Source organism: Marmota monax, unplaced genomic scaffold (genome assembly GCF_021218885.2).
Source record: "Marmota monax isolate L192 unplaced genomic scaffold, Marmota_monax_Labrador192_F-V1.1 WCK01_AAM20220418_F8-fsc00013, whole genome shotgun sequence".
NCBI lineage: Eukaryota > Metazoa > Chordata > Mammalia > Rodentia > Sciuridae > Marmota > Marmota monax.
Window position 1 is genome coordinate 8,941,796 of NW_026692202.1, and position 27,820 is coordinate 8,969,615.

Consider the following 27,820-nt stretch of genomic DNA (forward strand, 5'->3'; position numbering starts at 1 on the left):
GAGCTTTAGAGTTTTGCATGGTAAGACCCTCAGTTGATATCTGAACTGATTTCCTTCTACAATTTTTAGAAGGTCCTATTAATAGTTCACATAATACTGATTTTAGTTAAATTAATGTAAACAACCCATACTTATTTAAAGTAACTTCCAATTAACATAACCCATGTAGGTTGAATCCACACAGAGTATGATAAGAATACTTGGACTGTCTGCAACCTTACCCAACTACCTTGATGTTGCTACATTTTTACACGTTAATCCCTACATTGGACTTTTCTACTTTGATGGCCGTTTTCGTCCAGTACCTCTTGGGCAGACGTTTTTGGGGATTAAAAGTGCAAATAAGGTAAAATACTCCTTTTAATAATTATATTTTTCTAAAAAGTATTTATGTTGACTTACTGTTGAATACTTGTCTGGAAATTAAATCTGCAAAAGACTATTTTAGTAGCATTCCTAATGTGCTATCTAAGACAAAATCAAATATACGTCCTCAATGACTGGTAGTTGAATACATCTTACAGAAAGGTGCTTGTAGTAGTTTGTATTGCTATTTTCAATGTATATTTTGTGTTCTTAGTAAAATTTCAGAAAGTTCCTTTGACTGAAACCCATTGTAAAATAATAAGAGCTCTACTAAACCAGTAATAAATATTTTAATATAATGTTAACAAAATAATAAGATAAATTATATAATTGAAAAATAATTTTGTGGTAGCAACCATAAGGGGAGATATTCTGTTTAATTTAAAATGTTTTATATTTATCATATATATATATATATAGTGTCATTTCTAAAATTCTATATAGTGCTTCAAAACTTTGCTTATCTAATACCTTAAGTAGTACTATTTAAGTAGTACTATTTGCATTATTAGAGTTCTTATTACAGACTAATTTGATAATATGAAGGAAAACTTTGTTTTACATTTTATACAAAACTGTGTTTAACATTTATTTTTTATTATTCTCTTCAACAACCCATATTTTTCTTTAGAAGAAATAACTGTATAATAAAACTTACAGCCTTTTGACCTCCTTAGTAAAGAGAACAAGATGCAATCATATACTATCATGTCAAACTTGTTCTTTATTGTGTTAATTTACTTCTTTCTAAAAATATATTTTATTTGTAAGATAGAGCCTTATACTATTGTAAGTTAAATATTCGCTAATAGATTTTAGAAATGACTGTTACAATAGATATGTACACTAATTGCATTGCATAAATGTCAGAGATCTTTCAAATTTTAGAGATCTTTTTCAGATTTATTCATAATAAATATCACGATATGGTAATATTATATGAATATTTCAATATTTGTTGATTGTTTTAAGTGCTCTCTAGTATTACTTGATGCTTGTTTTTTCAGTCATGTTTAATATATATTTGATTATTTAGTTCATTTTAATGTATCAGAGTGATAAATGTAGAACTGCTTCTTTATGGCTTTAGATTATATTTTGCTTTATAATTTAAATGTTAGCAGATGGTTATCATAGAGATATTAGGAAAAGAAAATTGTTACAGATTTCTGTCATTCATCTTAAAACTTATTTTCTTTCAACTGCATCATACAAATTGATAAATCCTTTAAAACTAATTAAAATTTTTATCACAATATGTTAGCATCATACTCATGAAAGGAATGGTGTCAGAAGATGAGCTATCAATTACTTTGAAGATTTAGATATTTAGAAATTTTTAAAACGTATATATTTAAATAGTGTAAATAGTTAATTATGCTTTTTTAAATAAATGTAGACTTTTTCTTATTAAATTTATTAGTATTATACTAACTTGAAATATGCAATGGGTAACCATTAAGTCTTCCCCCAAGGTGCTGTCAATATGTTTTATAACCAGTTGTTATTTTGTCATTTATTATAAGAAGACATCCTTGTAGACTTCTCAATTTCATTCCAAAATTCATAATATGATCCCGTTGTTATAAAAGAATATGACAAAGTGCTATAAGTAATGTTCATAATTTCGACTAATGGCTTTGTACAGAATTCAACCCAAAGTGTACTGAAATAGTTATTGGGATTTATTTGGTGATAATAGGGTTGTTTTTTTAAGTCATTGGTGGAAATAAATTATCCTATGATCACCCTAACCTATTTAGCCACTATCAGTTAAAATAGTTCTAGATTTTAAAAATGTTTATTTTACTGAAATAAAAAATCCAAATTATATTCATTTCACACATACATGACCCTTTTCCTCACCTTCTTACCTTTCTAGTTAGACACTTCCTCATCATTAATAGGGGAAAGGAAACCCTTTTTTAAACTCAGTTTGTATATTAGGTTTGTAATTAATCTGAAAACTTTCTATGGAAAAATTAGTTCTCCTGTCCATACACATTACCGAAATTATCTGTTTCCTAGGATCCATCTCAATATGCCATTTGCCATACCACCTGAAGTGTTCTCACAGCTTTGAGAATTAAAAAGGAAAAATGTATATATAGATTATGGAATGAAATAAAAGAAAAGCAGCCTTTTCTAGGGAAAGTAGAGAGAACTTTTAAAGTTATTCTAAAATACCTATAACTAGTATGTTATTCTTAAAGATAGTGTCTTTTAAAAACTTGGCATTCTTATCTATGAGTAAGAGGAAGGGGCATTCTGAATCTTTGAAGTATTTCATCAGTAGTTTTAATTGCATCGTATTTGTTTCTTATGGGAAGTTTTATGTACTTGTTGCTTCTGTGTATACTAGTCTAAGAGGTAAAATAAAAAGGATGCATTATAATTGACAAAGTTTTATTTCTAGGTAGAAAGTTTATAACATTTCATTTGATATTTTTTATGTTTTATAAACTTTAAGATGCAGCAGTTGAATAACATGGATGAAGTATGCTATGAAAGTGTTTTAAAGCAAGTAAAAGCTGGACACCAGGTACACTTAATTTATTTTATAATATTTTAAAGACTACTTGTTGATAAAAATTTCTAATTTTTAGATTATTCATGAAAAACTTTTCTTTGAATTATGGGACAGTGACTCAAAGGTTTTATTTCTTAAAAATTGCTGTACTCAATAAGTAATCATATCCCACAAAAATAATCATAGATAATATTGACATCCGACTATTAATAGGTCATGCATTTTGTTTGACATTTTTAATACAAAAATTAAAGTTTAGAAAAGCACCAATCTGTATTAGCTCAAATTTTTAATCCATATCTTCTTACATAATACAGAAATTTTTAGTGTTATATTATTATTACTATTTTCATGAATTTGTTTTAATTGAAACACACACACACTTATATAAAATAACATTTTGTATTGTTTTATGGTGTTCATGAATTAAGCAGTTTGGGGATAGGTGTGTAACTCAGTGATAGAGTGCTTGCTTACTTAGTATGCACAAATCCCCTATTTAGATCTCCACCACTGCAAAGTAAAAGAAAAGAGAATAGCAATTTTATTTTAAAACTTTTTTTTATCCCAAATTTTTCAATTAAGATTGTCAGTTAAAAGAAGAATGATAATAATTGCTTATATAAAAATTAATCATTGTTCAATTGTTTATGTTTCTTTGGGTAGATTTGTTAAAGGATTTATTTATTTATATGTACAGTGTTAACCTTCAAGACATATGATATGTTTTTCTGGCCTTTTGGTTTTTAAATTCCTTTTAAGTGCAGGAGAGCCTTTTGTCCCCCAGATTAAATCTTATTTGTAGCACCAATATATATAACATTGTGACTTCACAACATGGGACACCACCCAGTAAAACACCCTGGAAACATTTTGCCTATTTTTTGTAAGCAGTTTTAAAATTTGTTTTTCTAAATAATCTTAACAAAATGTGCTTAATTTTAAGAATAACTTTTTTATTATTTGTTTTATCTTTATTTTTGGTCCTCTTATATTTATTTCAAACTGTTTTAAAACTTAACTCTATTTATTAATGTTATTTTTAATTGAAAAATAAACCCTGATTATTCTATATTAATATTAAACTAATTCAAAATTATTAATAATAATAGTAGTGTTTGATCTTTCCTAAGTCTTATTTTTTCCCTAGCTCTTAATAAATGCCTGAAACTGATAAAATTATCATAATTCATTATCTCAGTGAATCTTTCAGCAGCCTCTGAGGCTGGAACTATTATTCTTCCGAGACAGATGAAGAAAACGAGGTTCTCTGTAAAATAAAGCATGTTCTTGTCCTCTGATTTTGTTCTTCTTTTTCACTATTATGTTGGCTATTCTGGGTCTCCCTTTTATTTTGAACTGTGAGTTAATATTTTACATCAAATTTTTAAATTGTGATGATATTTCTTCCATCACAAGAAAATTTTTTAAATCTATGATAGATTCCACTATTTGTGTGTTTTACTAAATATTTTTTTCTTTTTAAATAATGAAAATTAATATATAAATACTTTACTATGTAATGTGGAACGGATGTTTTATCTTTTAACTCTAGCCAGGAAAACACCTGTCACTCTTTGTAGTATCTTTTGTAATTGAAGAAACTTGCAAATATTAGGAAAAAATCATAAGAAGCTACTATAGGAATGTTGTTGTATTGCCCCTCTAATTAAGGATATTAATCAGTTTTTTTTCCTCTCTTTAATTAGCACTTACCAGAAATGTAGATCTCCCAAAAGATACCAAAATCATTGATTTTCAAGTCTCTTTTATAAAACGCAGAGCATTTGTGTTTAACCTATGTATAGATATCTATACCTATGTATAGATATCATCCTGTATATTTTAAATAATTTCTACATTATTTGTACCACATAATCACAATGTAAGTAGTATGTAAATAGTTACACGGTATTATTTAGGGAATAATGAAAAGGAAATGTTTATATGTGTTCAGTACAGATGTGAGTTTTAAAAAATATTTTCTGTCAGTTCTTGGTCGAATCATGAGGTTGAAAGCATGGATAAGGTACCCACGCACAGATCCTTATAAAGTAAGAGGGCTGATTGTACTTGTTACATTATTATAGATCATAAGCTTGCTTTTCATTGGAATAAATTGTATTTGGGGAGTAAAAAGAAGTTTTGGCCAACTGTTTTTAGTAAGAATAGCAAACTCATGTATCCATGTGAAAACATATGTAAAATATACACTGTTGTAAATTCTAAGTAATGTAAGAAAGTAGCTTAATAATACCTTTAACTGACAGTAGCATATCTACTTTTAAAGTCTTTGAATCTGTTTTCCTTTTTTTTTTAAGGACTATAGCCTTTATCATTGCTGTTTATAATTGTTCTTTTTTACTTCTTTTTTTTTTTTTTTTTTGTACCAAGGATTGACCTAGGGCCACATTTAACCACTGAGCCAAATCTCTAGTCCTTTTTGTTTTTTATTTTGACATGGGGTCTTGCTAAGCTGCTCAGGGCCTCACTAAGTTACTGAGGCTGGCCTTGAACTTGTATTTCTCCTGCCTTAGCCTCCCAAGCCACTGGGATTACAGGCATGCATCACTGTGCTCTGCTTAGAATTGTTATTTAAATAAATTTATTATACTACTACAGAATTTTAAATATGAATTTATAATTAAAAATATGTCTTTGGTAAATAAAATGCAGCTTTATCCCTAAATGTTGGAAAAGGAAGTAGTTCCAATTGAAGAAAATTTTAAATAAATGTGTAATTTAAGGGATCTGAGGAAAACTATCTCTTCTTTCTTTTCTGGCATAGTTCCATCCCTATAATAGGGACTATAATGTCTCCTTAGAAATCTTGATGTATAAAACAGAGATGCTGAACAGAGATATTTGGTCAGTAGAGATGTGGTCTTCCCGCCAACTTTTCCCAATTTTAGTGTAGATTCATTCATTGGTTTGTTTTTTAGAATGAAAGCTGACTAAGTAAGTTTTGATTTATTGTCATAAATCTGGTGCCTCGTTACAAAGGACAGACATCAATGGGATATACAAAGGAAATCTTCAGTGACTAGGGACTGGTTTCCTAGAACATGAGGAGCCTATCAATTAAATGTGGCTGAGGCAGAAGTTGGCAATAAGAATTACCTCTCCAAGTTCTGTCATGTCATGACATCCATGAGTGCCAATTCTTTAAGAAGTGTCAACACTAAGCATTCTTCTCTTGTACTCACATCTGGCTAAAACTGCACTGTGGGTAATTGTATAATGTTTAATTATTGTTTGAGAGCCTGTGGACAGACTTTGATATCTTAGATTGTATCAGATCTGTGCTGTTCCAAACAAGAATTAGAGCAGATAACTATGACCCTTCTGTAGGCTGTATACACTAAGGAATGAGGTTTAGGCTGTAGTTTCAATTCCTGTTCTTGAATGATTTTCGATGATGTTTGTTTTCCATAGTAAGAGGATTTACTTAAGCTTTGTACATATCTCCTCATTATTTTAATTATAAAAATAAAATGACATTTTAAAAATAGTTTCTGTTATTTTATCATTATTAATGTAATTTTATACATTTCTCTCGTCTTTTATCCATTCACATATGCAGCTTTTCATTTTGCTGATCCAAGCACTTTTATTATTATTTATAATCCATTGTAAATTAGAATTATACTGAGTATACAGTTTTATATTCACTCTTTTTCTTAATGACTAATAAACATAATGTACCTTACATGCTCTTCACTATTTTATTAACTACAGATAAGTAAAAGAATCTTTTTTTCAGGTTCCAATTTGCAGATACTATATAAGTCTGTTTGGACTTTTAATTTTCCCAGTCCTCTGATGTATACATGATTATTTCCTTTTTTTTTTTTAAAGTGATGAATATATAACATGTTAGGCAGCTTCTCAAGGTCATACATCTAGTTAAGGCTGGCATCAGGATTTCAGTACAGGTCCTTTGTTAATAAAACTTTACATTGCTCCTTTGCCATTTAGCTGACATTGGCTGTTCCTTTATTATTGGTTATTCCCCCATTATTGAGTACTTTAAATGATTGCAATTATCTATTGTTAATGACAGTGCTGCTGTAATGATTATCTTTCTACCCACTATTATTTTTTCTGTGTAAAAACTTATTTATGCTGCCCAAAGTGGCAAACACTTGTAATCTCAGCTACTCAGGAGGCTGAGATAAGAGGATCATAAGTTCTAGCCCATCCTGGGCAACTTTGTAAGATCCCATCTCAAAATTAAAAATAAATGGGGTCAGGGATGTGGCTTAGAGGTAGAGCACTCCTAGGTGCAACCTCCAGTACTTCAAAGAAAAAAAAATGAATTTACATATGACAAGTTCCCAAAGGGCTTTATGACTCAAATGCTACCTTTTTATGATTTGCCACATTATTCTAGAAATGTACTTCAAATGAATTACAACATTTCCTTGTCACCACAGACCTACATTAGATTATATAAATGTCTGCTATATTTCTTAGGAGCAATCTTATAAATGTAGTGTGATGTAAAGTTCTGTCCTAATATGCTTTTGCCATTTTGAATTTATTTTTTTCAATCCTAAGGCATTTTCAGTCAGAGTAGTGTCATACTAGTGAGTTCTGTTTTTATCAATTATTATCTCTAAATCACAATTATAATAACCCAGATATGCATACTTTTTTTTTTGTATTCTGTTTTGGGTATGCGCTTATTTGCAATTAGAAAAACCTGTTCTTCCCCACATTTTTGTTACATACTGTGACCCTATGATATTTTAGCCCCTGTTCTAGTTTTATTAAAATGTGATTTCAATATGATTAGTATGAAAGATATTGAGTAAAGAAAGAACTTAACAAATTTAACCCTTGGGCATGCGAAAAAGTAATAGTTTCAGGAAAAAATAATCACTGTTAATTCTACTACCCTGAGATAGCTTCTGTAGGTATATGTCCTTCCATTTCTTAAATGTACTTTTCCCCTTTAATTCCCTGTTCTTTTTTCCCCTTGTATTCCTATAGCTTCTCTAAGCTATTGTATTTTTCTGGTTCAAAACTATGAGCAATCCATGCATAGAAACAATATTATTAAAATGTAAATATATGCTTTGCCTAAAGATATTATATTTCAAAATTGTAATCCATGTGTTCTATGCAGTGTTGTCCTTTTAGATTTTGTATTCCAGGAGGATGGTTGCTACTAAGAAAGATTGGTTATGAGGGGACACTTTTGGTTTGGCTGCTAGTATGGTATCATGTACATGAACTCTACAGTAAATACGATTCAATTGGTATGAATTCCTTGTCATTTAAGACTTAACATACTTAGTGAAATAAGGGGCATGGGAAATTTGAAATACATATGGACTATATCCCACTACTTGAAACTTGCCTCTAGTGTTGATAGTACTACAAAGTCTAGGCCAGTGCCTTCAGATTGTAAATATTAATCTGATAAGCCAGTTGTCTTTATCATTAATGGAATCATCACAAGTCAACAGTCCTTTTACAAGTAGAAGGGAGATCAATGGAGTATAGGAAGGGGATTGAGGAGTGAAGAGGAACAGGAAGGGAGGAACTGCTAGATGAAATTGATTAAATTATGCTATGTACATTTATGGATATACCACAGCAAATTCTATCTTTATGTGTATCTGTAAAGTACTGATTTACAAAATGATAAATAAATAGAAGGAAGACTGGTCGAACAGAGGTAGGAGAATGGGGAAAGGAGGTGGCAAGGGAAAGAGAAAACATTGGGGACTGAGATGGAGCAAATTATATTCCATGCATGGATGATTATGTCAAAATGAGGCCCACTATTATTTATATCTATAATGCACTAATAAAATTTTTTTAAAAATTAATTTAAAAAAGGTCTATGGAAGACTCTTTATTTTGTTTTCTAAGAGCTTAAGTCTGGCAGACACTCTGCATAATAATCAGCTATAACTCCCTTGTCATCTGTGGGGTCCAATACCAAAACTTGATAAATAAAATCTATAAAATTCTTTTTTTTAAAAAAATATTTTTTAGTTGTCAATGGGCCTTTATTTTATTCATTTATATGCAGTGCTGAGAATCGAACCCAGTAGTCTTTATCATTAATGTGCCTCACACTTGCCAGGCAAGTGCTCTACCACTGAGCCACTACTCCAGCCCTAAAATCCCCACCCCCTTTTTTAAAAAGTTTTTTTACAATATAATTCAAAAACAAAGCTCTATCATTTTCACTTCTTCAAACTTCCTGTATTATATGAATAGTTCTAGAAGGTTGCTCACAACTTAAATTTTCACTGTGTCAGTCTTTTCAAAAGAATTGCTCTATTTAAGTCTTCTGTTTGCAAGCTAATCTGTTGAGTACTATTTGTCCAATAAAATTATTTATTTTGATAAGTGGCAGCTTCTGCTGAATGCCTTTGTAATATATCTAGTACTGAAATTATGGTGTAGATATTTGTTATGCATGACTCTACACATTTTGATTTTGAAGTTGGGGTAGATAACTGTTTCAGCAAGGTTGGCAATCCTTGATAATTAGTCATTGATATTGAATTCACGTAGGGGTTTGTTTTCAGAGACTTGGAAACCCTCAGAGGATTATTTTTCCCTTAAAAAATCTTGAAGAGACATCTTAACTAAGCTGTAGTATTATATCCTATGCTTTTGTTATCAGATCAGCAAAGAACTTCCAGTACAGTGGAATTTCTGAACTGTGTGTTTTTCCACTCATAACTGAGGATCAAGATGATCTTATCCCAGTCACTTGCTATCTTTGTGTAGGGTTCCAAATAATAATTCTAAGTAAATGAATTTCTATTCATCCACCTGTCAGTAAACAAAAAATACATATTTCAACAACCTTTTCTTCATGTCTAAAAAACAGCCAAATTCACTCTTCCATTATTCTGCCAAATGTTGCTGAGTAAACTCTATATGTGCTTCATTATAAGAGACTTCCTTTTTAAAATTTTGTTGTACATGTAAATACAGCAAATTATTGGTAACATGTGTATGCATTAATAGAAGAAAACAAAGTCAGAGATTTGCTTCTGGAATTGAATTATAGTTATTACATATTACCCATTTTTATTAAGCCACCACATATTTGATATGTTGCTTTTCTTTGTTATTAAAAGAAAATTCACTTATTTCTTACGGGGCTATGTGCTTAAACATCAGCTGGATCATATTGCCATTTAAATATATCTTAATAGTTAGTATATAGTAGTAAGAAATATGTATGGCAGTCCAGTCTACACCAAGAAAACCAGTTGTTTTTCCCTAGTACCACATCGTGCCACTGTAATTCCCCCAATTAAAAAAAAAAATTCCTTTAGTAAATCCTTCTGGCTTTATCTGTTTTTGTTTCTTACCTTCATATTTGGATATTTCCCTGTTTTTTTTCCCCCAAAGTACTTTGATTTTATCAGAGCAGTTACTTTTCAGAACAGTATTGGAAAGATTGAAATATGTATCCATTAAAAAAAAGAAAAACCATGATTTTCAGGCAACTAATCAGCTTTTATGCTAAAAATTAACAGTTACTTAAATATACACATAAATTTATTTTGTTTCTCCCCATTTGAGTTAAATTAGAACAGAGAAATTTCATGTTCAAAAGTCATACTCTGATCATACTATTCAACAGATTTCAGTATACCAGTCATCTAAACTTGTGTGCTCATGTACTTAATAGATTTTATGTGCAGCTTTGCCTTAAAAGTATTAAAAACAGTAGGAGGCAGTTGTGTTCCACTCAGGCATGTGTGATGACAGATGGAGAAAATCTTTTCATGTTGATTTTTCAACAGTCCTACTCTGCAAGACTTCAAGCTCTTCTTGGCTATTGGGAAATTAAAAGTTGGCGATTCAGCCTTTAATTTTGATCCATCTGCTCAAACTAATGAGACGTCTCATTTGTAAGCTTCTCTTAGTGTTACCAAATGCAAGTACAGTTTTATCATTCCTGTTAATAATTCCCCTCCTCCTGTGTAACTTGCAGAATGGGAAAATAATTGATGCTTTAACTCCATTGAGATTTTTCTTATTATCCAATCTTTGTTACAAATATAGGAAAAGAAATTAGGAACGTCCTCAGATTATAACATCTTAGAAAGTTAACTTGTTCTTTTTTTCACATTGTCAAAAGAGTTAAAACCTTTATTTAGTATATTCTTACTCAAAAATCTAACCTCCAATTTGAAAAATAAAAGACCATGTGTTATTTTAGAGGAAAAAATATCTTTGACCTTGGATTAATGCTAAAGAGCAACCTTTTTTTTTTAATTTAGATGTGTATATTTTGTAATCTTTCTCTAATGTTTGTAAGTTATTAGTGGATGTTTCTGTTTTTAATAAGAAACCATCTTTAAAAATTGACTAATATTATTAGATTAATTTAATATACTACTATTGAAGGGAATTGTTTTGTTAGCATTGTTTTTTGGGTTATATGAAAGTAATAATTTATATACAATCAAAGCAATTTCTGCCATGCTAACTTTAATGAAAATTTCTATTGGCCTATTTGCTTTTAAATAGTTTTTAATCCTTCAGATATCAGCATCTCTTATTCTTGGTAACAGTTTTTCTATCATATCAAATTTGTCTAACATGACTTTTCATTGGGAATTATTTGGTTGTTTTTCTTTGTTCCCCCAATTCCATGAAGCTTAAATACAAAGGAATATAAAATCAAGATTCTTAAGGAGGCATTTTAATTATAAGCATCAGAGGTAAAGATATTTCTCTTTCATCTTTACCACCAGGAATGGTATAAGTAAAGTAATATTTTTGGTGTTTTTAACTACAAGAAAATTTAAAGGAAGCATTTCCTAAGTCTGTGCTTTTGAATCCCCCTACCCACCCCACTGAAAAGCTCTGCTAAATCTTATATCAAATTGAAATTGCTTTAATCTTATATCAAATTGAAGTTGCTTTGTCTGCTAATATTTCACAAGTAAAATAATTTTGGGTACTGTTGTTCTCTCTTTTACATTTTAGTTAGTGTTACAAGTATCTACCTAGAATTTTTGATATAAGAATTTCATCAGTATATCTATATACAGTGAATATAGTAAAAACATTAATACTTTCTTTTACGTATGTCTCTTTCATGAACTGTAGTATTCCTTTTTGAGGATGAGGAGGATACGGTATTGAAGCTATTCATTTATACATTCATTCATTTCTCAGTTAATTTAACAGCCATTTATTATCCACATTCCATGGTGGAGGTGCTTGAAAAAGAATTGCAAGTTCATTAACTTCCCATTTGAGTCAAATGTCAGATGGACGATAGTTGATATAAAAATTTGTTAAAATAAAGGCCAAAAGAATATCTTATCATAGAGGGAATTTGTGGGAAAAATATAATGAAAATTTATCAATAATAATTTAATTATGATTATAAATTTAGTATTTAGATTTTAAAAATTGAATATTATACTTCAAGAGCAATTTCTTAGCACTATAAGCATTGATGTACTATGTATTTGGAATACTAATAGATGCTTATTTTTTAGCTGAGATGAATGGAAGAACAAGACCTATTTTACTCATTCTCTTTTTATAGAGTACTATGTTCTCACCAACTATTAAGTTTTCCTTTCTCACTGGTAGTAAGTTAATTAGATAAATATGTGTTCATTAACTAGAATATTTTGTCATTGGTAAATGATAACACTTCTTTCAAGGAAGCCCCCAAATGTAAGGGGGTTTTTCCCATATTTTTATTGGTACATTATAATTGAACATAATGATAGGGTTCATTGTTTCATTTTAGAACATGCACACAATATAACTATATAATTTGACCATATCATTTCTCATTATTTCCCTTTTCCCTCCCCTCCTCCAATGTGAGCTTTTTTCAGTATTTAAAAAGAGCTCTTTCTGAATACTTTCAGAAAAAGACTGATGATTAGTGTCATATTTTTTTTAGTTTTTATGTCTTTGCATTTACTTTTCATTCCACAAAATTACTCTTAAACATTTATCTAAAACTAACAATGGAGAAAGAAATTGATTGTTGAGGTGACAAAAGTCACCTGTGTTGTAGAAAAAAATTCAGTTTGTGTGTCTCATTTATATTTCTTCTGCTACTAGACTGATCAGAAAGTATGGTTATAAATATTATCACATGGTCATTGGTCATCTCTGATTCAGGAACATGAAAACTATGTTAATTTAGACAGTCCATTGTTTTTTTCTGCTTTTCAAGGACCAAAGGTAAAGTTGATTTGCAGATTTTAACTATCAATCCTGTATCATTAATAAAATGATTATTTTTAGAGGCAAAAGTTTCTGATACAAGAACTTATATTTTAAAGCAAAATATACAAAAGATTATAGAAGCTGTAGAATTGAAAATAGGTACAAAAATCTGATTTCACTTTTTTTTTGAGAGAGAGAGAGAATTTTTTAATATTTATTTTTTAGTTTTTGTTGGACACAACATCTTTATTTTTATGTGGTGCTGAGGATCAAACCCAGCACCCTATGCATGCCAGGTGAGCGTGTTACCGCTCGAGCCACATCCCCAGCTCTCACTTTTTTCTTTAATTTTTTAATATTTATGTTTTTAATGAGACAAGGTCATACTTTGTTGCCCCAGCCAGTCTGAACCTCCTGGGTTTGATAGATTTTATACCTCAGTTTCATGAGTAGCTTGGACTGTAGGAATGTGCCAGTGTGCCCAGCTGTTGTCACTTTTTACCTTATTTTTCTGGCCTTTATGATACAAAACTCTTCTTGATTTACCGCCATTCTTTAATCAATTTGACTATTCCTTTTTTTGGGGGGGGGTACTGAGTATTGAACCCAGAGGCACTTTACCACTGAGCTACATCCCCAGTCCCTCTTTTTTTTTTTTTTTAATTTAAAGACAGAGTCTCACTAAATTGCTTAGGGATTACAGGTGTGTCCCACTACGCCTAGCTGGCCATTCTTTTTTTGTGTGTCTCCTTGGTAAATTTTTTCTTCTTTATCTGGCTTGGCCCTAGACCTTTTTAAAATTTGCACTCTTTCTCATGATTTCATCCTATTTCAGTTATGATCTTTGTAGAAATAACTTATGTGTATATTACCAAACCAAAGCTCTTTTCTGAAATCTAGACCCATGTGATACTGTGTGGCCTAAGTACCTTATATGCCATATTTGTGAACCAAGCTTATAATCCTTCACCAAACCAGTGGTATTCCATTATTCCTTGGTTTAGTAAATGGTGCAACTATAGCTTTAGTTCTGTCAACCAGAAAGCTAAAAGTCATCCTTGTCAACTCTGTCTCCCTCAGTCTCAATTGTATTTCCTCACTAAGGCCTATCCATTTTACCTCCTCAGTATTTCTCAAATATGCCTGTTTCTCTCCATGTCCTCCTTTCATACTCCATTACCACCATCACCCAATCCAGGCAACATCAGGTCTTCCTGGACTACCTAGCTACTTCCCAACAACTCAGGCTACGTCCATTCTGGCCCTCTTCTACCTTCTTTATATGTTAGAATGATTCTTTCAAAATGTAATTCTGGTTTGCTATTAGAATGCGTCAAAGTCCTTTTACAGGCCCAGAGGTTCCCATGTTGTTTGACCATTATTACTTACCTCCTACACTCTTTCACTCCCACCTTTCACCCCCAAAGCCTTCTTTCCTCCCTCATCATAGTAAAGTCCTTTCACTATTATCTGGGCTTTTCTGTATTTGTTCCCTCTGCCTCACACACATCAGTATTCTGTTTACTTAATTATCTTCTATTAAATCCTTGAGATCTCATTTCTTTTTAAACTTTCCTCTTTCACCTCACTAGCATGCACTGCAAAAACACTGTGTATGTCTTCTTCATACAGTGAGCTATATAGTTTTACACTTTTTCTACCTGTTATGGCGTAAAGTCATTATAGGATCATAAGTCCCAATGGGAAAGGTTGCTATCTCTGGGTTTAAATCACCACTAAAATTCTCACAGCCTTACCAGTACCTGGCTCACAGTCAGTGTTTATGTAGTGGTTGATGAATAAGTGAATGGGAGAGTAGGTAGTGTTATTATGTCTAAACTTATTCGTAGAGTATTAGAGGTCAGAACATTTTCAAAAAAAAAAGAAGAAGAAGAAGATAATCATGAGTATTGAGGCTGAGGGAAGAACAACTGAAGATTTGGAATAACACTAAAGGTGACTTTTATTACCTTATTAATGCATTTGATTTTTCCCCTGTAGGCTATAAAGAACAATGAAAGAATGCATGTATTCCTCTTGAAGATATTTCATTATGTAAATTTATTCTTATTATTTCCTCCAGTTATAGTTCTTCCTGTTAGAAGTATTAAATTATTTTATTTCTCCTAATTTAAGATATCTGACAAAGCTATTTTTTTATGTTACAGACTTATCAGTTGTGCCACAAGTTATTTTAAGTTAATATCTTATTTCTTTCTTTTATTCTCATTAAGCCCTTGAAGGAATAACTTTGAACCCTTTTAAAAATTCATATTTTTAAGAGCAGAGAAAATTTTCATTTTTTTGAAATATAGCTCATAAGAGTATTCATTCATACTCTTAAAATTTTATATGTAACAGTTTATTAACCTTTTAATATTCTCCTTTCTTTCAAAGGGGAATATTAGTATTATTTTTTCTTTGATGGCTATTGACATAAATTTTTCCCTAAGTGTTTGATGTTTACAAGTTACTGAACTAATATATTTTTGTAACAAGTAAGACAGTGTAAAGAAGTGAAAAGGCTAATGAATTACCTTGCCCCCACACTGCCCCACCTCCAGTGCTCCTACCCTTAAAGTATATTCAGTTTTCTTCTGAAAATACTGACACGTACAGGTAGATACACATATTTAAGCATTTGAGCATTTTACATGGCTTTTAAACCATTAACTAGTCATTTCTGAAATTACAGCACAGAGTACTGTGGAACAGTTTTTCGCAAAATGATTTTAGAAATTTTGAAGATATAAATTCAGCTTATTTCTCATACATCCCACAGATCAGTTTTTGTTTTTTTGTTAAGGAAATTTTTATAAAATCTCCTAGGACAAACCTAAGTTTTTTTTTTCTTTTTTTTAGTTTTAGGTGGACACAATATCTTTATTTTATTTTTATGTGGTGCTGAGAATCGAACCTAGTGCTTCCTGCATATTAGGCAAGTGCGCTACCACTTGAGCCACATTCCCAGTCCCCAAACCTAAGTTTTCATGGGGGAAAAAAAAATCCTTCTCTTATCAGCCTTTCTGATGTTGGGAAATAATAATTCTTTTTACTCTTTGTTCACTTCAGTTCCAGTTGTCACAATGATGGGAATTGCACATGGGTATGTAAGTGTGCTATAACAGTTCTCTTTTCCTTTTTATTGTCCCATTTTAAGTTTTAAATCAAAAGGAAAAGAATGTTATGCATAATCTTGGAAAAAATGGGACTAAAATAAATAATTTTGTTAATTTTCCTGAACCTGTTTTTCTTTATATGGTTACATTGTTCAGCAACAAGGAATTTAAATAAAACTGGATTTTAACTTGGACAGTGAAGCTAATATTTCACTCTCTTCGAGACTTTATGTCTGTTGCGTAGTTCAACTTTATGTCTTTTTTGTGTGTCTCTTGAGTATAACTCCCCTGTAGAAATTGCCAGCTTTTCCATCTACTTTCATATTCCTTGCATCTTCTTTGGTTCTCTTCTTTAACTTTACATCTTTATATTTTAAATAGCAAAATGTGAAGATAATCCAAGTTACTTTGTCTTCTTACTAGGTACTAATTTTTGAACATATCATGTAATTTTCCATACTTGCTCTATTTCAGGTCTCCAGAATGCCTTGCATCAAAGTAGTTATTGCTGTTGTACTTTGGCTATATGCTTCCTGTGCATGTAATCAATGCATGAATGCATGTTTTCTGACTTAGTACATAAAAGTAAAGTTAGTTAAGTGATATATGTATTTTTTTTATTTATTTTTGAAGTATTTAGCTAATTATAATCAATATATAATTATCAAGTTAATAGTTTATAAAACCATTGAACTTATTTTAGAGTGTTCCCTTCTGGCAGGTACATCATATTTTCATTATTTTCATGTATTCTGGTGAAAATGAAACCTAATCTGCATACATGATTATTTTATACTGTTTATTTTAATTAATTATAATGTTGGAATATAGACTGGAGTTGTACTGAACAGTGTTCAACTGCTTATAACATTTTTTTAACTTTTATAAAGCCATAGCAAATGCTCTGAAGTGCTGTTCATAATATTTTGCATTAAATGTCAGAAGTTAATTTCAGACCTGTTCATTTATTTTAGAGAATGTGATGCATTGACTCTGTTTTTGTTGTTCTTTTCTGGTACAGGGAATTGAACCCAAGGTCACTCTACCATGTTCTACACCCCAGTCCTTTTGATTTTTTATTTTGCAATAGGGCTTTGCTAAGTTGCTGAGGGTCTCACTGAGTTGCTGAGGCTGTATTTGAACTTGCAATACTCGTTCCTATCAGCCTCCCAAGTCACTGGGATTATGAATGTAGGCCTTTGAATCTTTTCATTAGCTGAGAATTGGACTTAATAAGTTTAGTTACCACTACAAGAATTTGTGGACTGCATAGTTGTAAAAATATTTTGATAAAATTATACAAACAGTATTTTATGAAATCTGAATAAGTTATTTAGTATCTCCAGGAAATATGCTATAATTATTCATGTATTTTTCTCAAAATGCAAAAAAGAGAGCCAAATATTTAAATATAATTTTTTTAAAAAAAATTTTGTCCTGTCTGTATTTGGAATTTTACTTGATTTTTCATTGTTTCTTGGCATATTTAAGTGAATGGGGTGGGAAAAAGAAATTATGCTTAGTGTTGTGAAGAAGGTTGTGTTTAAGAGAATGCTATGAAAGTAATAGAACCATCTCATTTTTTTTGATTTTATAAACAAGTAGATAGGAGGTGCATCTGTAACTGTATTATAGCAAATAAATTGGGTATTTTCTAATTGCACAGCACTCATCAAGTTAGTGACTACCCCACAAATATGATCAAATATGGTGAAGTCTGAAGCTATAAAGGATCTAAGATTGTTCTACCTGTACACTAAAAGTTAACTTACCTATGCTAACTTAATTCTCTATTTTATGTACATACATAGACATACAAAATACTTGGATTAGGGGACAGAGTGTGTATTTATTCAGAGAGAATCTTGTTTTGCTTTCCTCTTACTCCCACAGGACAGCATGGATGGGGAGTGAGCTACCTAAATGTGCATGGATTGCACCACAGGGGAGGAGGTCTAAAATTATGAAACTTTGAGCTCTAGGAGAGAAAGAAGACACTGACTTTCCCAGTGAAGGAACTTATCTTTCACCCTGGAATGTACACAGACCCCCTCTTAAAGAATGAGGGAAAGCAAAGATCCTGGCAAGTAGGCACTTGGCTCCTAGGAAGATTTGAAAAGAGTCTCCAGGCTTTTTTAGCTTTAGAATTAGAGAAAATGGCTCTTAGGGAATGGGAACATTCTCTTTTATAGCACTGTAGTTTGCACTGCTCAGAAAGCTCTGACCATGTAGGAGCATCATGAACTTCAGAGAAAACTACCTTTCAACAAAAAGTATCTGAAAATGGCATGTGCTCCACTAACTCATCTTAGTGATATAATGGTGGACTATTTTTTAAAAATTAGAAATAGTTTTCTAGACACACCTACATTGCATACTCTATTCATTTGTTCTTTTGTCCTATTCTGCCTGGACCATGATCTCATTTTTTGAAATATAGTATTTGATTTACCCTGCTTTGCAGCTATGTTTTTTTAAATCATATGGAAAATGCCAAATACATTTAAAAGACTTAATGAATGGTCAAATGGCATTGTGCCTTTGTTGTTGTTAAATATTCTATAGTTATCTCAACTGTGGGTTTGCAGATAGTTCATATTTTTCTTGTTTCTCCTTTTTCATCTTTTTATTTTTCAAATGAAGAACATTAATTAAAGAGTAAAATACACATTTATGGAGAATTGAAATATGTTTCACTTCTGTAGGAAGGTAGTCAAAAAACTGAAGGAGACAGTTAAGAGCCCATCTGAAAGGAATTAGAATTTTGATTTTCTTCTTTATAACAGTGTAGTTTTAATTAGTCTAGATAATAAAGTTAGAGCTTATTAACTTATTAAGATTTCTTCTGCTCACATAATTTTTAAAAATCTATCTTTATAAAAAGTCACTTCAAGTGTGGTATTTGAGAAAAGTGCAGTTGAGTGTTCAGGAATTATAAGTGGTGATCATTGTCTAAGAAAATACTGATGGAAGTCTTAAAAATATATTTTGTGATGTTATTTTACAGAAATCAGATTCAACACAGAGCATCTTTTAGTGTTCAAAAATAATAGGCCTTCAAGTCCAATGGCATCTGTAGAAATGAAACTGTTAATAGCTCACTAATGAATTTTATTTGCATAGTAATAGAGTGGCTGGTCTTGCTTAATTTGCTCTGCAGAATAGATGTTGCTATTCTGGGGCTGTCAATAACAAATGTAAATGAAGTCTGGACTGTTGTGGAGATCAGAAAATGTTTTTCCGAGTGTGATACTGTAATATGTTGAAGGATTCTTTTTTAAATTAATTTATTTTTTATTCTGTTCATTATATATGACAGCAGAAAGCATTACAATTCATATTACACATATAGAACATATAGAACACATTTTTTTATATCTCTGTTTATACACAAAGAATAATCACACCATTCATGTCTTTATACATGTACTTAGGGTAATGATGTCTGTTTTATCCCACCATCTTCTATCACCATGCCTCCTCCCTGTTGAAGGATTCTTTATTCTGTTTATCCTCTTTGTTGTATTGACCCAGGTTTGGAAAAATATGAATTAAATGTATCCAAATTTGTGTTGTGGGGACTAAGTAGGAGCAGTCATTGTAGCTTGGGTTCAATTTTAGTGATATTTCAGAATATCTTTGACAAAGCATGAATTCAGGTGCTTAGAATTTTATAACTAATATATTATTTTTCTTTATCATTAAATTGATTGTTAAAAGTATATATTTCTTAAAACTTCAATATATATTTCTTAAAACTTTAACTTAAAACTTATGTGTGTGAACTTTCGGGAATCAGTAATATCTGTACTCTATGAATTTTAAAAATGGAAATAGATTTAAACTTACAATCTTCTAAAGTACTGAGAAGGTTTATGATTTGGGCTTCTATAGTGTGGCTTTAGGTAAGAATTTAGATTGGTAGAATGCCAAATATAGACACACCTACATTCCCTTTTGGCATATGAACTGAATTTGAGTCATCGGTGTTAATTTTAGTTATTGATCAAAATGGAAGTTATATCAAAGGCTAAACTAAAGCAATACTAGGAACATTCAGCAAATATTTGTTTAATGCCTGGTATATGCTGAAGGCTGAAAGCAGAAACACTTCCTGTGGTTGTATTGCTTATAGTTTGAAGAGAGAAACAAAATTTATCAAATTAGTATTCATAAAATATAAATGTACACATTTGAAAATCTTCACAAAGCACACTAAGACAGCACATAATAGAAAAAATAGTAATGGTTTTAGTAGTCCTTTAGATTTATAGAAATTGAATCATTGTGCTGTGGTATATTCTTGTAATCCCAGCTACTTTGAAGGTGTAGACAGGTTTGAGGCCAGCCTAAGTAACTTATGAGACCCTGTCTTAATTTTACCCTTTATAGCAGGTTAGTTTTCATTAATATATATAGTAAAGTTAGGCCGTAACTGTCTTCTGATTCACACCATTGATCATTTACATTGCTTGTTAAAACTCGTTGTTTTTAACTCAGACTTCTTTGTGATTTTGCTATCAAAAACTATCTCGAAGTATAGTCTTCCTTCCTTGTTGAAGTAAGATGATGCATTACTAGTAGGCCACACAAAGTTGTAAATTAAGCTGTTAGGAACTTTCACAGTTTCCAAATATGGTTTATTCATTTTTTCATTTATTTTCTTATGTTGATTTATTGATGAGAACTTCATTTATTTAAAATTTCTGTTTGCAGCCTCAGACTACACATCAAATACATCCATCGTGTTTTGTTTTATGTTCTACACAGTGCTTTACTACAGAACAGGCAATATGAAAATACCTTTCTCTCCTTTTTGGTTACTCTTAATTTTCAAATATAAATGGAAATTATAGCAATAATCCAAGAAACATTCCCTCTTTAACCTAAATGCACCAATTATTCACGTTTTGCAACATTTACTTTATCATTCTATTTGTGTGTATGCATGTACATTTATATATTTTTCTAAATCATTTGACAGTAAGTTGGATATATTGTGTGTCTGCCTTCATATTAGAGACAAAATAGACATATTTAACATTTTAAAATTTATAGTTCAATAGTACTAACTACATTGACAATGTTAACAACATTACCACTATTTATTTCCATCATTTTTCTATCATCCCAAATAAAAACTATCTATTGAGCAATAACTCTCCAAACCATCCGCCCTGTCCCCAACTCCTGGCAACCTGTAGCTTAACTCTCTAGCCGAACCTGTCTCTCTGAATTTGCCTGTGCTATATTTTTAATACATGTAGGATCATATAATATTTGTGTGTCTGTGTGTGTGTGTCCCTTCAATGTTGTAGCATGTATCATAACTTAATTTCTTTTTATGTGGTTGAGTGGGTTATAGTGACTCTTTTTCTCTTGGTAATAAAAGTGTTCCGGGCTCAAGGCCTATTCTTATATGGCCAAGTGAGAGTCAAATATTCACATACACAAAACTGTTTCATTCTCAACAGAATGGACTTGGTGTGCATGTCAAAAATAGATGTGAGGACTTATCTCTGGGTACTCAATTGTACTCCATTGTCCTATATGTACCTCTTTATGCCAATAACAACATTGCTTTGACCACAGAAGCTTTATAGTAAGTTTCAAAGTCAGGAAATTTGAATCCTCCAGCTGTGTGTGTGTGTGGGTGTGTGTGTGTGTGTATTTTTAATCTTTTGTCTATTTTTAGTAATTTGAAATTACATGTGTATCTCAAAATGAGTTTTTCTACAAAAAATGTTGATATTCAGATAAGGATTGCATCAAATCTGTATACTACTATGGGTAGTAGTATTATACTAATGATATTAAGTCGTCTTTATCTATGAACATGAGATGTCTTTCATTTGTTTAGGTGTTTTAAAATTCATTCCAGCAGTGTTTTGTGATTTTCAGTGTACAAATCTTTCACTTATTTGAAATTTATTTAAAGATATTTTATTCTTTAGATCTGTGAAACTGGATCTTTAATTTTCTCTCACAATTGTTTTTTTCTTCCATTATAGAAATACAACTGATTTCCATATGTTGGAAATCTATGAATAGAGATTTTCCTCTTCATTTTCAATTTTGCATAACTTTTGTTTCTTTTTCTTGCCTAATTTCTCTGACTAGATTTCTAATACTGTGTTGAATACAAATGGTGAAAGCAGGTATTCTTTTCTTCTTCCTAATTAGGGGGTAGCTTTCAGCCTGTAACCATTGAGGTGGAAGCTGTGCATTTTTCAAATTTCATTTCCTTCATTATACTGAGGATAATGAAAGGGTGTTGGATTTTGTCAAGTATTTTGTCTGCATCTATTCAGATGATTATATGATTTTGTTCATTCATTCTACTAATATGTACTACATATTAGTAGAATGATAGATTTTCAAATGTTGAACTACCCTTACATTCCTGGGATAAACCCTAATGATCAAAATATGCAATTCTTCTAATATTTTGCTGAATTCAGTTTCCTGGTATTTTGTTGAGGATTTTTGCATCTATATTAAAAAGAGATAATAATGATGTCCTTTGTAAATAACTTTATTCTGGTTCAGGATCCAGTCTGGGATTACATATTGTATTTATTTGTTATGTCTCTTTCATTTTCTTTTCTTTAATTTAGAACAATTCTTCAACCTTATTTTGTCTTTCTTGATTTGACTTTGACATCTTGGAAGAATACAAATGATTTTGTTTCATGACTCAATTTGGGTTTGTCTGAAGTTTCTTTATGATTGAATTCAAATTTTGCATTGTAACAAGAATATCACAGAAGTGATGCTGTGTCATGTTTAGTACATTATGTTAAGATGCATATATTATTGGATTTTTCTAATATTGCTGACTGTTATCACCTGCTTAAAATTGTATCCTCTCAGGTTTCTCCATTATAAAGTAACTGTTTTCTCCTTTTTCAATAAAAGAAATAAGAAGATACTTTTGTGACTTACACTCTAAGGTGTCCCTCATCAAACTTTCATCGTTTCTTTGTAGTATCTTTGGGTGATTATCTAACTCTATCTTTCCTTTTATTCCACTATGTACAAGGAAGAACTTTTTCCCCTCTATCTATTAATTTATCTCTATAGACCTAGCTGCTTACTCTGTCCCAAGGGTGATATTGTATTACTGTACTGTTTACTGTGATGATCATGTTGACCCAGGTTTGACCAGTGAGAGACTCTTTAAGCTGACTTTTCTGTTCTTTTGACATGTTCCCACTATTCCTTGGGCTTTTTTTTTTTGTGTGTGTGTGTGTGCAGTAAGATCTTCTAGGCTCATCTTATACATTTATTTGCTAGAAGTTAACCATTTCTGCCAGCAAATGTGGACTTAAAATCAGGGAATGGATGGCATTTAGAAACCAGCAAAACTATTTATTTTTTAATGAACAGTCACTGATTTTTCCCATAAAATATTAGTCAAAAGTGATGATGAAATTTTAGAATTTTAAGCCGTTTATTCAAAAGAAAGTACAATTTGGGATCAACCCCTTTTCACCATAAGAGTTCCTTTTACAGCTGTTATTCTGAGTCTCTTTCCTCCAAAGTGCTCTGAGATGGCACAGAAATTATTTTTATGAGTTTGAGAGTGGGAAGAGGTATCCTGCTTAAAAGGTAAAAAAGAAATTTAGATACTCTAATTGTTTATTGCTGGTGGTGGTATTTTACTATATTGGGCTGCTACAAAAGAGTTTGTTGCAAGAAATATTAAACAGCCGGAATAGTTTCAAGACTACTCCCTGAAGCATTAGTGTTTCGTCACATGAGTACAGATTAGTGATTTCTATTCTATAATGATCCGAAGTGGACATATTTTACATGTGGACTATCAATTTAGGTATTTGTTTTTTGTTTTTGTTTTGTTTTCTACTTTGCCCCTGCATTGGAATAAGGAAACAAGCAATCCCCCCCCCCCATGGTCCTAAAATTACTAGATTAGATACTAGTTGGATATTCTGGACAAATAATCATTAATTATACTGGAAGTTTTTAAACATAACATTTTTTATTCATCAGTAACTGTGTCTCCTTTATTCCCTCAAGTCAGGTATATTATCAAGTATTTTCACATGTGACGCAGTCCTGAAATTCACATTTTTATTTAATATATCATTGTCCTAAAAAAGAAAAGAGACTGCAGAGAACATATTTTTAATATAATTGAAAAAAATTTATGGACTACAATAATTTTCACCTATAAAGTTTTTTGTTTGTTTGCTTGTTTGTATTTAAACTGCAATCCTCTTAGAAAATTATATGATCTTTCAGGTATTAAAATTTTTTTAACTTTTTCAAATGGATGCCTTTTTATATATTCTAAGTTTTGAAGTAATTAGAATTGATGTTTAAATTGATACATTTTGAAAATATAAAGTCATATTAAATTTTATCATCAAATTGAGAATACTTAAGTCATAAAACATATTTAGATTTAAACAAATTAGTTTTGCTTGAATTTAAACAAATTATCTTGATTGAGTTCACATACTGTAGTGTAGAAGGAGCAAAAAGAACATGAAACTTATGTAGTGTCAAACTATAAGAAACTATCATTTTTTGGAAACAGCATTAAGAACTATGTTCAAGAAAGGAAAGCCATAATGGAGATGTTAAGGCAATTTTCAGACATTTGAAGAACTGTTATATATTTTTTAAAATGCAGTTTATTTCCTATTAACTCGAAGAGAGCAATATTGGTCTTAGTCCAATATGTGTAGGTAGCAAATTGGGATGAATGTAAAGAAAATCTCTGTAAAACACTAAAGCTTTTCCTACTAAATGGACTACCTTCATGCATGCAAGACTTCCTTATACTAATCATCTGTGTTCCTACCACAGCCTTATAATGTAGGTACTATTATCTTTATTTTACAGATAAAAAACTGATGCATAGGTAAATTTGTTCAAGTTTATGTTATAAAAATACTGAATCATAGCCTGGCATGATGGCACATACCTGTAAATCTCAGCACCTTGAGAGGCTGAGGCAGGAGGATTGTAAGTTTAATGCCTTAGCCACTAGTCAGGGCCTGTCTCAGAAAAAAAAATATGTTTTTTTTTTTAAGAAGGACTGGGAATATAGCTCAGAGGAAAGAGTTCAATCCCCAGTTCCAAAAAAAAAAAAAAAAATCACAATAAAACTGAACCTTGATTGAAACATAGGTCTCACTGATTCTTATACATTTCTGATATGCAAAATAAGTCTTATGTTGTTATTTTAGTCCTACAATAGTTAAAAATTTGGTGAGTTAGTCTAGATTGCCAAGAAATTTTTCCAAGAAAAGCGAAAATATTAGTTTGTGTGTTAAATCTACATAAGTAATTATGTGCAAGAATGGTAATTTATAATATTCTTGATTATGTTTGTTTCTTTTGTATGTTTTAAAAACCAGATGAAAATGTTAGTATTTTATATGCTTAATAAACAATGAAATTGAGATTTAAAAAAATACACAGGTTTAATGCAACAAAGACTAGTACTTCAAAAAGATAAATAAGATTTATAAATCTTTAGCTAAACAAACCAAAGGAAAGAGAGAGAAGACCCAAATCCACACAATCAGACATGAAAAAGGAGATATTACCACAGACACTTCTGAAATCCAGAGACTCATTAGAAACAGTTTTGAAAATTTATACTCCAATAAGCTTTAAAACCTATAAGACACAAAATTCTAGGCACATATGACCTGCTCAAATTGAACCAGGAGGATACAGAAAACATAAACTGACTAGTATCAAGTAATGAAATTGAAACAGTAATTAAAAGCCTTCCAGTGAAGAAAAACCCAGGTCAGATTGATTCTCAACTGAGTTCCATCAGACCTTTAAAGAAGAACTAACACCAATCTTTGTCAAATTATTCCATGAAATTAAAAACAAGGGAACACTCACACATACATTCTAAGAAGCCAGTATAACCTTGATACCAAATCCAGAGAAAGATCCATCAAGTACAGAAGATTGAAGACCAATATCCTTAATGAACATAGATGCAAAAATCCTTAATAAAATATTAGTAAACCATATTCAGAAGCACATCAAGAAGATAATACATCATGATCAAGTGAGTTTCATTCCAGGATGCAAGATTGGTTCAAAATCCAAAACAATAAACATAATTCACCTCTTAAATGGAATTAAGGACAAGAATCATATGGTCATCTCAATAGATGAAGAAAAGGTCTTTGATAAAATTCAGCACCTATTCATGTTAAAAATACTGGAGAAACTCCGGATTGAAGGAATTTACCTGAATAATATAAAGGCTACATATGACAAACCCAAAGTCAGCATCATATTGAACAGAGAAAAACTGAAAGTATTTGCTCTAAAATCAGGAACAAGTGGGTTATGAACTCCCATCAGATGTGTGAAATATGGTATGTCAAGAACTATGTAATGTTTTGAACAACCAATAATAAAAATTAAAAAAATAATAAAATAAAATCGGGAACAAAATAAGGATGTCCACTCTTCAATATAGTTCTCAAAAACACTAGCCAGAGCAATCAGGCAAGAGAAGGAAACTAAAGGGATACAAATAGGAAAAGAAGTCAAAATTTTTGCCAATGATATGACCCTATATCTAGAAGACCAACAACAACAACAAACTCCAACAGAAGACTTCTAGAGTTTTTATATGAGTTCAGCAAAATAGCAGGATACAAGATCAGTACCTATAAATCAATAGCATTACTATATTCCAACAGTGATTCTGATGAGAAGGAAATCATGAAAATTATCCAATTCATAATAACCTTATAAAATAAAAACAACTTGAATTAATTTAACCAAGGAGGTGCAAGATTTCTACAATGAAAATTATAGAGCATAAAAGGAAAAAATAAAGAACCTTAGAAGATGGAAAGACTTCCTGTGTATTTGGATAGGCAAATTAATATTGTCAAAATAGCCATCTACCAAGAACAGTATGCAAATTGAATGAAATCGTCATCAAAATACCAATGACATTCTTCACAAAATTAGAAGGAAAAAAACAGTCCTTAAATTCATTTGAAAGAATTAAAAAAAAAAAAATCCAGAGTAGCCAAAGTAATACCCAGGAAAATAAGCAATTTGGAGATATCACAATACCTGATTCCAAATTATACTTAAGAGCTATAGTAATTTTTTAAAAAAGGCAACTGCTATTAGCATCAAAGCAGACATGAAGACCAATGAAATAGAAGACCCAGAGACAAACCCAAATGCATACAACCATCTGATACTTGACAATGGTGTCAAAAATATACCGAAATGTATCACAGACCTAGGAATTAGACCAGAAACATTGCAACTACTACACAAAAACATAAAGTCAGCACTTGATTATATTTGTGCCAGCACTGACTTCCTTAACAAGATCTCTAAAGCCAAAGAAATAAAGCCAAAAATGAATAAGCATGATGCCACTAACTTAAAAGCTTCTGTATAGCAGAGGAAATGAGTGTGAGGAGAGAGCCTAGAGAATGGGAGAAAATCTGTGCCAGCTACTCCTCTGATAGAGGGATTAATACTCAGAATATATAAAGAAATCAAAGAACTTAACACCAAAAAAAAAAAAAACCCAATCAATAAATAGGCAAAGGAAAAAACAGACATTTCTCAAAAGAAG

The 27,820-nt window shown here is 30.9% G+C and overlaps 1 protein-coding gene across 4 annotated transcripts in view; it reads left to right on the forward strand.

Annotated features, from left to right (window-relative positions):
• Positions 1-27,820, forward strand: part of Ascc3 (activating signal cointegrator 1 complex subunit 3) — a 382,235-nt gene that overhangs the window by 148,390 nt on the left and 206,025 nt on the right. For all 4 annotated transcript variants that reach the window (XR_006848984.2, XM_046430755.2, XM_046430758.2 and 1 more), the window contains exons 12-13: positions 170-346; positions 2,837-2,908. Coding sequence is in view for 3 of the 4 variants with exons in the window: in XM_046430755.2 (XP_046286711.1) it covers positions 170-346; positions 2,837-2,908 (249 nt within the window). In the remaining variant the exon portion in view is untranslated. The remainder of the gene's footprint in view (positions 1-169; positions 347-2,836; positions 2,909-27,820) is intronic.